This window comes from Balaenoptera physalus, assembly GCF_965194825.1.
Source record: "Balaenoptera physalus genome assembly, chromosome: 15".
Classification (NCBI taxonomy): Eukaryota; Metazoa; Chordata; class Mammalia; order Artiodactyla; family Balaenopteridae; genus Balaenoptera; species Balaenoptera physalus.
The window spans coordinates 47,463,073-47,477,665 of record NC_138894.1 but is presented as its reverse complement, the minus strand read 5'-3'; the positions used below and the strand labels follow the sequence as shown (position 1 = coordinate 47,477,665).

Sequence of the window (14,593 nt, the reverse complement as noted above, 5' to 3'; positions counted from 1 at the left end):
CTAGAGTCACACAGAGTAAATATAAAGGAGAGATGGTTGGTAACACTTTCAGATCAGTCCTCACCACACCTACAGAGGCCTGCGGCCCAGTCATTACTGCTGATTTCCAAGCCCCTCATTACATTATGAAGCATTTTGTCAACAAAGGTGAACAACTATGCCGTGGTATCTTCCATTCTTCCATCCCCTGGAAGTGTATCCCCTGCCCCTGAATATTATCTCTCTGCATTTTGCAAGGAGAAAGTAGGAATATAAAAAAACAGTGTTAGATTTTCTTTATTAAAAATATAAGAGAGAAAAAAAGGAACATTGTGTTTATTATTGTGGATATTTCCAAAGAGGTAACTAAAATTTTACGGCCGCCTTGTTAGTAACTCTATAAATCAGTTGACAGCATCTGTGTTTTAAAATCTTTTCTGCATATAAGCAGTGAAATGAAGCACACATTGGAAATTCTGATGACTTCAAACTTCAGACTTTCTTTTAAAGTAATAACTTTAATTCAGTTCTTTCTGGCATAAACTTTTTCATCCCATTATGTCAAAAATTGTATCATCCATCCATTTGTCTGTCAGAACATCTCCCTGTGGGGCGATAGGCTCCTGGCTTCTCTACTCTAAACCTCCCCATTACATCCTGCTATCAAGAGTCACAATTTTCCATGAAAGTCTCTGGTGACTTTTGACAATGTTTTACAGAGAGCTAGACCAGGAAGCTCAGAGTTAAAGGAAATCTTCCATTCTAGCAATGAATATGTAATAGGCATTACACTGTGCAGTATTCCAAAAAATGTAAGGTTCATTAAGTCTTTCTAAAGCAGGGACTTCCGTGTAGCTTTGAAGGAACCTGTCTTCACAATGGCATTAGCAAATGGCACTTTGGGGCAGAGAATATTAATACTTCACATTAAAAAACAAATTTGTTTAAATGCTGTATAGCTATATGTAGATGCTGATGATCCAGAAATAAATAAAAAGTGAATAGTTGTCCAACTTTGTATGCAAATTGCCTTTTGCTTATATACATAAGAATGCTTTTTGCTCCTAAATTCCTTCATATTAACAAGCAGGAGTGTAACTAATATATAAACTAAAGTCATTCTCTTTAATGAGAATGCTAAATATTTTAAAGAAATGCACGGCCGTGAAATATTGTCAAGGGCATTTTTATACTTAAGTTTAAGAACGCTTATGACTTAACTCTTGAATTATTTAACATATTCAGCCTGGAAGCACTATTTATGTATGTTTTTAATGTTCTTACTTATGTTGGCTTTTCTTTGCTAAGGATTTAGGACCTTTGATTTCTGTTTATAAAATTTACATTTTTAATCTCCGATTTCTAGGTATTTCCCATTTGACAGTGGCAACAACATCCAGAAGGAAGGGAAAAAAGGAATAATTTCATGGAGCCTGAAACAGGGCTATACATGAAAGAAACTCAAGTCACACTGCTCAGGGAATGAAGTCAACTTTGGGAGCCAAAAATAAAAGTCCTGTTCAACAAACCACCTGTATAACTAAAATAATAGATACAGAAATATGCACCTGGTTTCCAAGCTTTTCCCAAGGAAGCATGCGATAGAAAAGGGGCTGAATAATCCAGTGCAATAATGTAATTCCATATAACCAGCATTTGCTACTTCGAGTTGTCACCTCCTATTTCTCACCTATGTATTGTTTTACAATTACTGCCTTGTCACAGATTTATCAGAGCAGCATAAAAACACATTTTCTCTCATTTTTTTTCAATTAAACTTGATTCATATTTCTTAAACGTAGAAGGAATCCTCAAAGATTTCGGAAGGATTTAAAGTAGAACCCCCATCAATGCCATTCAGGAAATGGAAACTGACAATCAAAGGCAGTGTGAGGGCAAGTTTTATTTGAGCTATTCCCATTAAATTCTACTCGTGTGGTTAATAATATAAAAATCGTCGAGGTGACTTGGGATAGAAAGATACCTAGAATTTGCTTGAAGTGTGATTCCGTAAGAACTATAATGGCGGTAATTTTTAAGACTGGTGTGTTTTTGTCTAGTGATGTTTTGCTTTATAAACTATATTTATGTGTATGTATATATACACACACAAACACACATACACATATATGCATATACATATGTATGTATGTGTATATACATGTGTGTTTTATATATATATGTGTGTACATATATATCCCAATATTACTAGGTCAAAATTTCTCTTCTGAACTAAGTCAAAAAGACACAATAATGAGGCCTCTGAGGGATGGGGCCTCAGTCATGCAGTCAGGGGAGGAACTGAAGGTTTCCATGGCTTGTTTAAACTATTAGAGGTCTTTCCGACATTGATTTCCACTTTCATTTAGCCTGGTATTCCCTAACATGTGTTCCATGGGGGTTACTAAGTTTACTTTAAAAAAGGGTACCCCAATTAAATGAGCTTTGGAAATGCTGGATTAAACAAAATTCTCAGAGCCTTAAATATATAACTGTTCTTTCTGAATCCTCAGGAGAGAAAGATAATAGCTACTATTTTCCAAACATTTTGACCAGGAATCTCTTTTTCATTATTTTTCCCCCAGAGCACTTCCAGCTAGTGTTCCACAGAGCACACTTTGGGAAACAGTGACTTTTGTCAGAAAACACTTACTTTACCTAGCCTATGGGACAGGTTCTGTGCTGGGAGAATTGTTTCATTGTTTCAGAGAATAAGGTTCATTATCAACCACAATGTGAGAAGAGACTGCCAAATTCATGTTTATGTCCATAATTGTCGTGGTGTCTCCTCAACAGCATCTGGTGCCCAATAAGTAGGTGTTGAATGAATAAATGAAACAAGCTAATGATTCATACCTAAGTGTACTTGTGCAGATTATTACATCATTTTTGTATTTATTTCATATTCTAAGGAGATATTAATATAATGTTCCCCTAACTTTCACTATCACCTAGTCTCCCTAAAATTCTGCTCAGGGAAAAACCTAAAGGAAGAGAACTAATTTCATTTCATGAAAGATTAAAGAGACCAAAATTCATCTGCTTGTGTATAATGACCATGCTACTGACTCACCATTACCATCTGTGGGGACGATTTGTACTATTAATAACTTTTTTCATTTTCATGTCTACTCTCCACTCACCTCCCCAAAACACATGCATATCACACACACACACACACATAGTCAACTCCATCACAGAAAGGAATAAAAGGCTAAACTAAGGCTGGAAATTTTATAATTTACTGGATTACAGAGATTTACCCTGTGCAAAGCTAACTGGCCTTTTTTTTTATTATTGAGGTACAACTGCCATATAACATTATATTAGTTTTAGTTGTACAACATAATGATTTGCTATTTGTATATATTGTGAAATGATAACCACACTAAGTCTAGTTAGCGTCTGTCACCCCACGTAGTTACAAATTTTTTTCTTGTGATGAGACCTTTTAAATTAGCAACTCCCAAATATGCAATACAGCATTATTAACAATAGTCACCAGGCTGTACATAAGCATCAGAAGGTATTTATGTTAAGCTAACTGGTCTTATAATAACTTTATGCATTGGATGCCTCATTTAGATACGTACCAGCTATTGTCACTACACTCTAAAATTGGCATCCTCAATCATTTTTGAAGTCTCAATAAATACTCTTCTCTTACATAGCTATATGGCATGAGCTTATGAAATATATCATTTAAATTAACTGTGTTTGGGGGCACATTAAGAATTCTGAGACAGCTCAGGGTATCCAGATGTGGCATTGGCAAGAATTATAAATCAGGGTACTAGTAAATAAATGAGAAACTAAAGTCTTTATAACTCTTTATAACTAGCTACAAACTAAGGGCATGAGGATATTTAAGTGAATAGGGATGCTTCTTTCTACATATTGCACTTGTCTTTCAAAGGTAGGAGGAGACCCTCTGGATAGAGGTGTCTGAGTTGCCCTATTGGCTGACCTTACTTCCAAAATTCCATTTCTTAAAAAAATTATCAAGAATCAAAATCCACTGACACCCACTGAGGTATGTAGGAAAAAACAGTGCTCTGATTTCATGTGAACACAAACAGTACTTTGGACATGCAAATCCAGTGGGTGATACATGTAGATGGCCCATAGAAAGTTCAGGTTCTCCAGAGCAGAGCATTTCCCCCACCATCCCAACCCTAATGAGCTAACTAGTAGTTTACCTGGAACAGACCTACAGTCACCAGTAAAGGAAGCATTAAAGTTTCAGAAGTATTGCCAGGACTAGAATGATCAAACAGGTATTTTTCCAGAGTCAGGTGTAAGGTTGAGTCTATTGGCTAAGGCATGAAAGGCCCCTGAGCACGTGGGGCCCATAAATAACCATTATAACAAGAAATAGTTGCCAAAAGAGTTCTGATATTAGAAGAGGAACTTTCCCCTCCCATACACCAAGCTGAAAGCAACGTGAAAACAGAAATGGTCCGTCAGTTAAGTCTCACCACTAAGTAAAGCAGTGTCTGGCCATGGTGGTAACTCATTAAATGTGAGAGAATCAGATTAAATTTTTATTGTTGTTGTTTAATTTCTCACCCTGATGCTGGTTAAGGCAGAGGTAGAGAAGCTGGAATTATCTTTTACCCTTTCAGTTTCTTCCCCTAAAGAAAAATTTCAGAATTCAAAAAGTAAATAGAGAGAAAATCATGGTGACACTGCTGAAAATAGGCCCAGTGTTCAAGGTCTAAGCATGACAAAAACAAAGCTGAAGATGTTCAACTCTAGACTTGAGGACTCAACAGTTCTTTTGTCTGCTGTGGTAAAATGGAGGGAAGGAGAGTCACAGGGATCCGACCTACCTCCTGGTATGTGCACTCACTTCGCCTATCACCAGTGGATAATTCCAATTAGGGGAAATGGTGTCACAGTACAGACATACAGAAGGGCGTGCCTACGTGGGAGGGCCAACAAGCTGTCTCCCATGAGGCCTCACAGGGCCACGTTCATTTTGTTGGTGCATTTACCCTGATGGACACAGGCAACTGCATCCATGGTTAATTAGGATTTGGTGTGCATTTCTGACACCCCTTGGGAACTGATTTGTCAGCACACCAAGAACAGCCCACATCTTACTAGTAGACTCATGCAAGTCAAGCTCAAGAGAATTATAAAACCTGAGTGTTTATTTATTCACTTATAATGAGAAATACTACTCTCATTTAGACCAAAATCCTTGGGTCTGGCTGCCCAGGTAGTTTTCCTCACAAGGCTAGAGCCTCATGGTAAGGTGAACTCTCCTCAGAAGTTTGTATAAATCAGAACAAGAAGAATCAGTTGTATGGTTGGCATGCAGATGGTGTTGCCTGACATACCTATCTTGCCCACAGCATCACATCAGCAAACTGAGGCTCCTTCTCCCCTGGATGGTACTTGGATGAGCCAGAGTTTACAGCTGGGATCCTCCTCTTTTTCTACTTTTATACCTGATTAGTCCCTCCTCTGGTAAGCATATTATTTGTGTAATTTTGCCACTTTAGTGACTTGGCTTGCAGCCAGGTATTTCTGAACTTGGAAGTCATTCCATCACTGTAAGGAGGTTTCTCTTATCTTTGCTTAGCTTAATCCTCAGGAAGAATTCTTTTTGTCCTTATTTATATGTTTCTGGATAGGCATCTGTAACTCCTAAGTAATGGCAATGGTATGTATCTCATAAAATTATGTTCCATAAATTAATTATTCCAAAAATTAAGTACTGAATTCTAAAGCATTGGAAATAAGTAACCATGTATACAGTACCTGTCATAACCCTCCAACAACCAAAATATTGTTTACCTGAATCATTCAGGTATCTGACCCTGTTGGCAAAAGTCTGTACCCTACTGTGGGAAAAATGAGACCCTTTACACTAGGTGGAGATTAATCTGCCTGGCCAGCAACAGAGCAGAGCTTCCTTCTTCACTGCAAATGCAAATCAGAATGAAGAGCCTCCTACATCCTTGGTGAACATTCATAGAACACAATTGAGGACCTTGGGCCTGCTGGGATCAGTACTCAAAAACATTGCTTCCGAAACCTACGAAAGTTAGGGACGCGTCTCTTCTCTGGCCTCGGTAGTTCTCTGATTCTTTAGATCACAATGAGTTGGATATTACAGGACTCAAGAGAATGAGTCCAGTCAAGGGGTTTCAGGCTCCCCTAATCCCCTATGCTAAGCAGTCAAGTTATGACCCACTCTCGGTGAGGGAGTCTGCAATGGACACAGCAACCTTGTACCCAGAGCTGCAGGGGTGGGGCTCAGCTGGAAGTGGGGTAGCAACAGAAGGAAGACCAACCTCAGAACTTTCCAGCAAAGGGATGTAAAGAGAGAAATAATCTGATTCCTTTTAATATCTTCTCTGGGGCAGAGGCTAGGCCCTATGATAACATCCAATCACAGCTTCTCTACTCCTCATCTGGAATATGAATTTCTCCCCAATTGATTTATCAAGATATATACAGCAAAAGCACTATCAGTCGGGATTTTATACAAAGAGACTTAAATAAGGCATTTGTAGCAGTCACTCATTCTTCTCTTTAATGCCTATATTTTGGAGAGGGGCACACAAGCCTTCAAAACACCTTGGTTAAAAATGATAGGCAATCACCAATTTGCTAATCCCCTTGATTTTCTTGAGAAGTGTGAGGGGTCTCAGGTCCCATTTAAAGGATGGACCTGAGGTCTGGCATAGAAAATATTGTCATATGGACCTTTGCCTGCCATTGTCCACAAAGGGAAGGGCCAGACCACATGCTGAAAGCTGGCACTTACACATATGCAAGACACTTAATTGCTTGGACAATTTGTTCTCCTTGGCTCTGGCGATCGAGTTGGGAATTAAGCAACCACAGCATCTGAGAGTCAGAGTACAGGGATCGTAATTATTAACAGAATGACCAGTTGAAAAATCTTGTAGCCAAAAGAGACATTAAGGAACCTTCCTTCCATTAAGGAAGTGGATTTGTAAGCCCTTTTTAATATTAACTTATTTTTCATCTCTAAACAAAATTTTACATAGAAACATTACATAAAATTACATAATAATGGAACTGACTGGATGGAAGCAGATACCTAGGCCCTGAAGAAAAGCAGCTTGAAAACTGCTGGTTAGTAACCTCCACCCCATTTCACACAAGTACGAACCGGGATACCTTCTCCAGAGTCTCGTGCGGGGTGAGGGGCAAAGAGGAAACTAGAAAATGGTCTTCGAAACCTTAATCGAGCACTCTCTCCTTCTCCGAAGCAAAGCTGTTCTTCCAGAAAAGACCATGTGGCATTGAGGAGAACCCGTGCCTACTCTCCCTAGTCGCAGTAGCACTCTAGTAGTAATAAGTGGGTGCACGGTATTAATTGTAGCAGTAGTAGCAGCAGCTGAGGTAACTCATATTCACAGATGATGTATAAGGTTTCACATTATATCATTTGCTAGTCAGAGCAATTATGCAAGGTAGATAGGGAAGAAAATCATTATCTTCAGTTTACAGATGAGGAAACAGGTCCAGAAAGGTTAAGTGACGTACCTCCTCGAGGTTATTTGTACTAAGTAGCAGAGCTGGGTCATCAAGTTCCAAATCTTGTGCTCTGGCTCCTACTCTGTAACACTGTCCTTCTATTTCTAATACCAAACTTTTCCAGTTTCCTTCATTTCCTGAAAAACAGGAATAAAAATACACCTCATTGAAGCAAGTAACCATTATGCTTGAATCGATTCAGAGCCTCTACAATGAGGACCTAGAGTGGGATAATGAATGGAAAAAGTCTGTTAAAAAATGAACTGCAAAAAATCATCTACAGAGACTTTAAACATTTATTTTATCTTAAAACTTATAAAAGTAGTTTATTGTCTTTGAATCAGCTGTTTGGAGTTCAAGTCATCTTTCTTGCATAAACCACATCCATAGCATCCATCAGCTACAATTTCAAACTTCAGTTTCTTTAAAGTGGGGTGAAAACTAAAACACTTGCAAAGCAATGTGAATGTAAAGCGCTCTTAATTTTTATGATCTTCCCCCAATCCTTTGCAGATGTCTTACACACGCCTAATTCAACAGCACACTTTTTTTCAGTGTCTTGCTTTCATCAAGTGGTCCCAAAGCATGCATTTCAATAACAGAGGAGCAACCCCCTTCTTCTTGCAGTCATATTTCATCAATTACTAAATATTTAACTAAATCACACAATAACAATAACAAGAAAAATATGTATAAACCCATTGGAAAACAAATGAACCAGACTATGTATTAGCATACAGTTCCACTGACGGTGACAGAAAGGCAATTGCATATGAAAGAGTATCCTTCTTAGCCACACACATACAGCAGGCTGTGGGCATCGTCCAGACCATTTTCAGTTGACAGAGGGCACTGCTTAATCGCACAGGCTGTTAGGCAGAGGTCTGTCCAGAGAGCTAGTCCTGAATTCTGAAGTAATTGACCTTGGTTATGTTACTTTGCAGATGTGCTGGGAAGTTCTTTCATTGATCCAGCTTCTATTTCTCCAAGCTCTCAAAAAAATGAAAACATTCCTTCATTAAAAAAAAAAAAAAAAATTAGGGAACTCCCTGGCAGCCCAGTAGTTGAGACTCCATGCTTTCACTGCTGAGGGAGCAGGTTCAATCCGTGGTCAGGGAACTAACAACCCGCAAGCCGCACAGCGCAGCCAAACAACAACAACAAAAAATTAAAAACTCTACCTCTTTTCACCCATTGCATCCATAATTAATACTTAATATGAGACCCTTCCCTTAATAGATCCTTCAACAAATGACACTGCCTAGAACACCGGGATGAGGAGAACAGACACTGTTTCAGAAATGTAATGTGTGGTGGCTTTCCTAAGCATCCTGAGTCTGGTCAATTATGTGGTTCTTAAATTCTGGAATGCCTTATGGAGTATGTGAGTTGTAAATGTGAATGCACTTGGAAAAGAACTGTAAAATGTGCTATGTTTTAAGTTGGGTACTCTTATTATCACTTCATCGTTTTCAGCAATGACCTTTCTCTCTCTGCACTGCACACCTCCCTCCTGAGAATCACTTCCAGCCCTGGGCCATCACTGTTCACAAGCTTAGATTTTCTAGGACTTCAGGGGCAGCGAGATCCACACTGATGCTGTGGTTAAGGTTCACAAGCCTTGTTGACCTTAGAATGTTCTGAAAGGGACCCCAAAATTGGAAGCTTTGGTAGGTCCCCAGCATCAGGAACTGTAGAGGAAGGAGAAAATGTGTTCCGGTAGCTGCATTCTACACAAATCCTCTATTACCCTCGAAATGGTCCACTTGAAAAATGGCAATATTTTTGTATGCTGGCCTCAAAGTCCCTGCTCAAAGAATGCTTGTAGCAAAGCTGTATTTCCACTTTGAGGGCTTTCTGAAGAATGCATTTAGGTAGGGAGCTAGCCTTTTCTTCCAGAAACAGCGAGGGCTATCCGTCAATCTACCGGCAAGCCACTCATCAAGTTCACTCGACAAAGGGTTAGGGCAGCAAGTCCCCACAATAATGTGGAAACAGAAGTACTGCAAAGTAAAGGCTTATAAAATAATAAAACTTCTACTTACTCCAGATACCTCCCGGTGCCTTTGGCAAAATACCTTAAGCATCCCACATACGGCGGGCATTGTCTTTATAAGATGGCACCTCATAAAGTGGTATTAAATATCACCAACGGGGCTTCATATTTCATCCAGCAGGGTTTAGGCCAGGCATGTTCTATATCACACATTATTAGAATGACACCTGCTTTGCAAGTTGTGTACCCAGGAGCCTACCCGGATCCCTCATTTCAGCATTCATTCTCGAGGCTTCTGTGCCTTCATAATGCCTAATATGTTTAACTCATTTTGAACAGAAGTCTAAAGCCTGCCACGGCCCTCTGGCCAAAACTGTAGCTGTCAGACAACGGAGCCAGCTATCAAACATTCCTCATTTATCATTAGTGGTGATGCAGTTGTACAGAAAAATGTGCGCACTGTACTGAGAGGCTGTCAATTGTTCCCCCCTATAAAACTCCTCTTCTCAGATAGGGACATTTCTCTGTGGAGGCCTTGCCATTACATTTCGCTCCTTTCCCCACAACACTGAATTTATAATGCAAAGAAAATGGGGAACATATATTCATCCAAATGGCCTCTCTGCTACGAGATGAATAAGGAGATCATCAATGGCAGCGTCAGTGCAGGGCTGTACGTGCCATTGAGGGAAATTAATAGAATCAGTCCAGAAAGAGTAAAAAGAAAAAAAAAAGAAAGAGGGAAAAATCACCCACAGGTTTTGTGCTGAGGTTGAATCTTGAATAACAAAGGCATGCAGCTGAAAGTTGGAATTCTCTTTGGAATTACCGTTTTGCCACCAAAGTAGGATGTGTGGGCTACAAACCTGCCTTATGAGGCAAATTTCTCCAACTTTCTGCTCCTCATTTGACTCCTGACCATGGCTCCTTTTCCTCACCTGTAAACGGTACCTCTGAAATCAGCTTCCAGCCCCAGAGGCCACCCAAATTTTTCACTGATGTTTACAGAATGTTCGTGAAGGGTCTTTATATTTTAAAAAACAGTCAGGTGGTGCTCCTGGTTAACATAATTATTATTGGGCTTCTGACTATAATAGGATTGTGAAAATCTTCCCTTACCATTTTATTCATCCTCCACCCACATGGCTGTCTCTTCCCACTCAAATGTGTTAGTCCTCCTCCTTATAATCCTGCTGGGTGAAAAATGGACTCAATTAAATGTATCTGAGATGCCTCCAGGTTTATGCCTGTGTCTTCAAAGAGAGAGTGTTAGGGTGGTTATGGTAATGATAACGCATCCTTGTTGACTTCAAAGGGAGAGGCATGGCAAATAGATTTATTCCCATGATATCTCTGTCAGAGCAGTTATTACCCCATCTTAGAGATGGGAAAACAGAGGGTCTTGCCCAAGGACATGGAGAGATATCAGTCCCGGAAAGAGAATGAAAGCATTGCTATAGGTTTCTGAGTCTTTCCCAAGTTCAGACCATTTTCCCTCCAGCAGCAACAACAAATCTCATCCTCAGAAATGAGCAAACTTCAGGGCAGGTAGACACAGCCAAAAAGAAGTAGTCTATTTGACACACCCTGTAGGGACACCAAGCTCCTGAATGCCTATGAAATGAGATAGGGAATGGAGGGGTAAAGATTTGCTCTCCACTTGCCTTTTCTTTTCCAGAGCCCAATCTTGTCTTTATCCAAGGGATAATCTGCCCCACTGGGATGGATGGGCTGCAGCCTTAACATGGGTTAGGGCAGCTGATAATCAGCCCTTGGCTGAAATAAACTCCCAACAGTCTCATTTCCTTCACATCCCACTCCTCGAGGTCTTCCACCTGTCGGTGGTTTTCCACCCCTCCTTCCTGAATGGGGAAAGGAGTCAAGACCCCCAATGGCCCATGCATTCTCTGTGGGTAACTGTGCACAACGCTACTAGATAGTCTTCAAGATACACCTTGGCTGGCTCTGTACAATCTTTTACCCGAAGTATGCCCTATATTTTCTAGTCTCTAGGCCAGGAGTTTCCAATCCATTTTTTCTCATTTCCACAACGGTGTTTTTCCAGTTCCAGAACTGTTCTTCTCTCCCAGTTATTTCCAGGAGCTCATACATCAACAGCTGAACAACCTGTTCTCTGCCCCAGTGTTTTTCCTCTAAAACCATCCTTTACTACCAAACACTTGCCCTGGAAACACATGATGATTGACTGTCCTCTTGGTTATGGTCTCAAAATATAGTCTTCAGTTTCCCTAATCTTTAATTTTCTCTTCCTTTCCTCTAAATCACCCTTCACCTTTTTTCACCCACTGGCTCACAGTGATCCAGGGTTACGTAGTCAAAGCATGTTCTCCATCTGACCTTCACGGGGAATTTATGGTTTCTAGTGGAGCTGTTCTATTGAAGACTTGATCAACTTTAATATTTTTTCTTTTGGCACTGTTCATTCCAACTCAAGGCTGGCAACTTAGCATTGCAGCTGAACTGGCGATAAATGGGTCAATTCAATTAAATTCAGAAAGTGCTACAGTGCTGTGTAATTCATTAAGCACTGGAGATATATAAGATACCATCCCTCTCCTTAAAGGGTTTATAGTTTAGTTAGAGAGATAACAAAGAATGCCTGTGAACTTGATACATAATACTGCAGAGTAATAAAATGATAAGAGTCTAAGGAGATGATAAGAGCAATAAAAGGTCAGAAGAATGGACTATGTAGACAAAAATGTAAAGGAAGTGCTTTATGGAGAACATGAGTCTTGTTCTACACCTGGAAGGCACTGGGGGATTTAAATGATTAGAAAAGATGAAGGAGGACATTTCAACTAGGAGTGACAGCAGGATGAAAGCCCATGAATTAGGTCATTGCCTTTAAGTCATTTGAAGAAATAGAAGCAAAGAACCCTGGGGTCACACAAGCTTTTTTGTTCATTACCTTAGTCATGGCTTGGAAGAACTTTTTATCTTTTTTTTTTTCATGCAGTCATCATCTTTCTCATTGGTTCAACCACAGAAAACTGCAGACCCAAGTAGCAAATGGATTTTCACTGGGCTGGTGGCTCTGGGGAAACAAGAACATACTTTTATGAAGGTAATCAGTTGGTCACAGCAATTGTGACTCTGTAGTTAACTCTACAGATATTCAGGGAGCAGTGGAGAATGAAAGGGAGTGATCTTGGACCCTCCTGACTGCAGAAACAAACTGGCATCTTCTTCATATAGATCCATCAGTCTCTAGCCTGTCAGGTTTTCTGAGTGAAGTTGTGCCCCTACAATACTGCCATAGTAGCTAAAGAAGATGCTCAATCCCAATACTGTGTGAAGGTCCAACCTCAACAAAACTGTGAACCATTTCATTTTTACTACCATTACCTCCCCCACTGCAACATCCCCACTTCCTAGAAGTCTGTACTGGGAAGAAAAAGAAAGAAATACATATGGAAGAATGTGTGCATTTTACTAGGAGATTATTTCTAAATTCAAAATTCAGAACAGTAGTGCATCTCTAATAGTGATATTTCAGACATTGTAACAAGTTGACAGAACAGTTTTTTTTGGCGGGGGGGGGGGGCAGACTTTGAGGTGTCCTTAAATTATTCTATGTGAGCAGCATTTTCTCTGCCTATTTCTAAGTCCAACTTCTACCTCAGAATCCATCTTGACATAGACAGGTAAAGACCTAGAAAAGTATAAGTTTCATGAGGACAAGGATTTTATCAGATCATTACACGCTGAAATCCTAACACTATCAGACAGTCTACATTTAGCAACTCAATGACCGACCTCCCTAAGCATTTCAGGCTGGCTCTTTGGAGACTGCTTCAAACTAGCCCTAAGAAATACAAAGTACAGATTTCCCTGGCCTCAGAAATCCCTCCATCTGTCGCAGAAGCTTTCCCCATGCCTTCCTGGCAGTCATTTCAATTTCTATGACAGAAAAAAAAAAAAAAGAAGTTGTGGTCTGTGCCACAGCTTGAAGGTTCATTTAATGTAGATTTTGATGTGTGAACTGTACAATAACCCCAAGTTGGAGGTGCATTTTTTATATTGAAGGTGAGAGACCAATTAGTAGCTCTAACTCCTTAAGCAGATGGTTATCATATGATAACGGAGGTGCTTGTCATGTCTTTTGCCATTACAGAGTCATCTTTTTCCTAATATCTTTCTCTACAAAGGAAAGATATTATGCAGACAGATTGCATGGCCTAGACACCTCTATGAAGTTGAGTTTTTAGCAGGACATGTGGAGCCTGGGAATCTTGTTCTTGAATTATGGGTCATATTCAACTCCTAAAAACTGTCTCCAAGATAAAACACAAGGGAAGAATTTGAGGGCAGGCAGAGAAATAAAGCTGATAAGATTCTTAGGTTCTGGGCTCCATCTCAAGCTGGAAATTGTAGACATGCTATAGTTGGCCCTCAAATACCTGCAAAGGATCTTTCCCTTCCATGGCTTGGAAACTCACACTATAAAGGAGGAAACATGGATTTGGAGTCAAAGGATCTGGTTTGAATATCAGCTCTGTCCTTTACAAGCTGGGTGACTTGAATCCACTTGCTTGAGCTCCCCAGCCTCAGTTTCCTGTTCTGCAAAACAGGACTTATAATAACATCTTTAGAGAGGGATGAAGATTAAGTGAAGTTTCAAGTGACACTGGCACTTGAATATCATGACATCTGGCACTTTCACCTTCCCTCAAAATACCAGGCAGGGAGGACAGGACCACAGGGGTCAAAGTATAAGGTCATCTGGATACTCTCCTCTTGCAGTCAATGCAGCTGTTAGAGCACAAACTCAGGAACCTGATAAATATGGGGTTGATTCTTGGTCTCACCACTGGTTGGGTTGTGAGCTTGGGCAAGATATATAAGTATTCTGAACCTCAGTGCCTTGATGTGCAAAGGTGAGCAATAACTATCTTGTACATAGGACTGATACGATGATTAAAGGAGAAAATTCACTTCAGGAGCTTAGCAGAGTGTCTGGCCCATTATACACATATCTATTCCTCCTTTCCTTCTTCTTTCCCTTCCTTCCCTTTCCTCTTGTTCTTTTCCCTCTTCATCCTCACTTACTTTTTGATGTACTCCAAGCTGCTG

At 40.0% G+C, this 14,593-nt stretch overlaps 1 protein-coding gene across 7 annotated transcripts in view; it reads right to left on the bottom strand.

The window, feature by feature from the left end:
• The window catches only part of LOC309643533 (uncharacterized protein), a 455,314-nt gene that overhangs the window by 34,175 nt on the left and 406,546 nt on the right, over positions 1 to 14,593 (bottom strand). For 4 of the 7 annotated variants that reach the window (XM_082426306.1, XM_082426307.1, XM_082426310.1 and 1 more), the window contains exon 5: positions 7,343 to 7,637. The exons of 1 other annotated variant lie outside the window; for it this stretch is intronic. In XM_082426306.1, coding sequence (XP_082282432.1) covers positions 7,468 to 7,637 — 170 coding nt within the window. In that variant the 3' untranslated portion in view covers positions 7,343 to 7,467. Of the gene's footprint in view, positions 1 to 7,342; positions 7,638 to 14,593 lie in introns of those variants that run through there. 2 more of the 7 variants (XR_014253791.1, XM_082426308.1) reach the window with 1 other exon arrangement.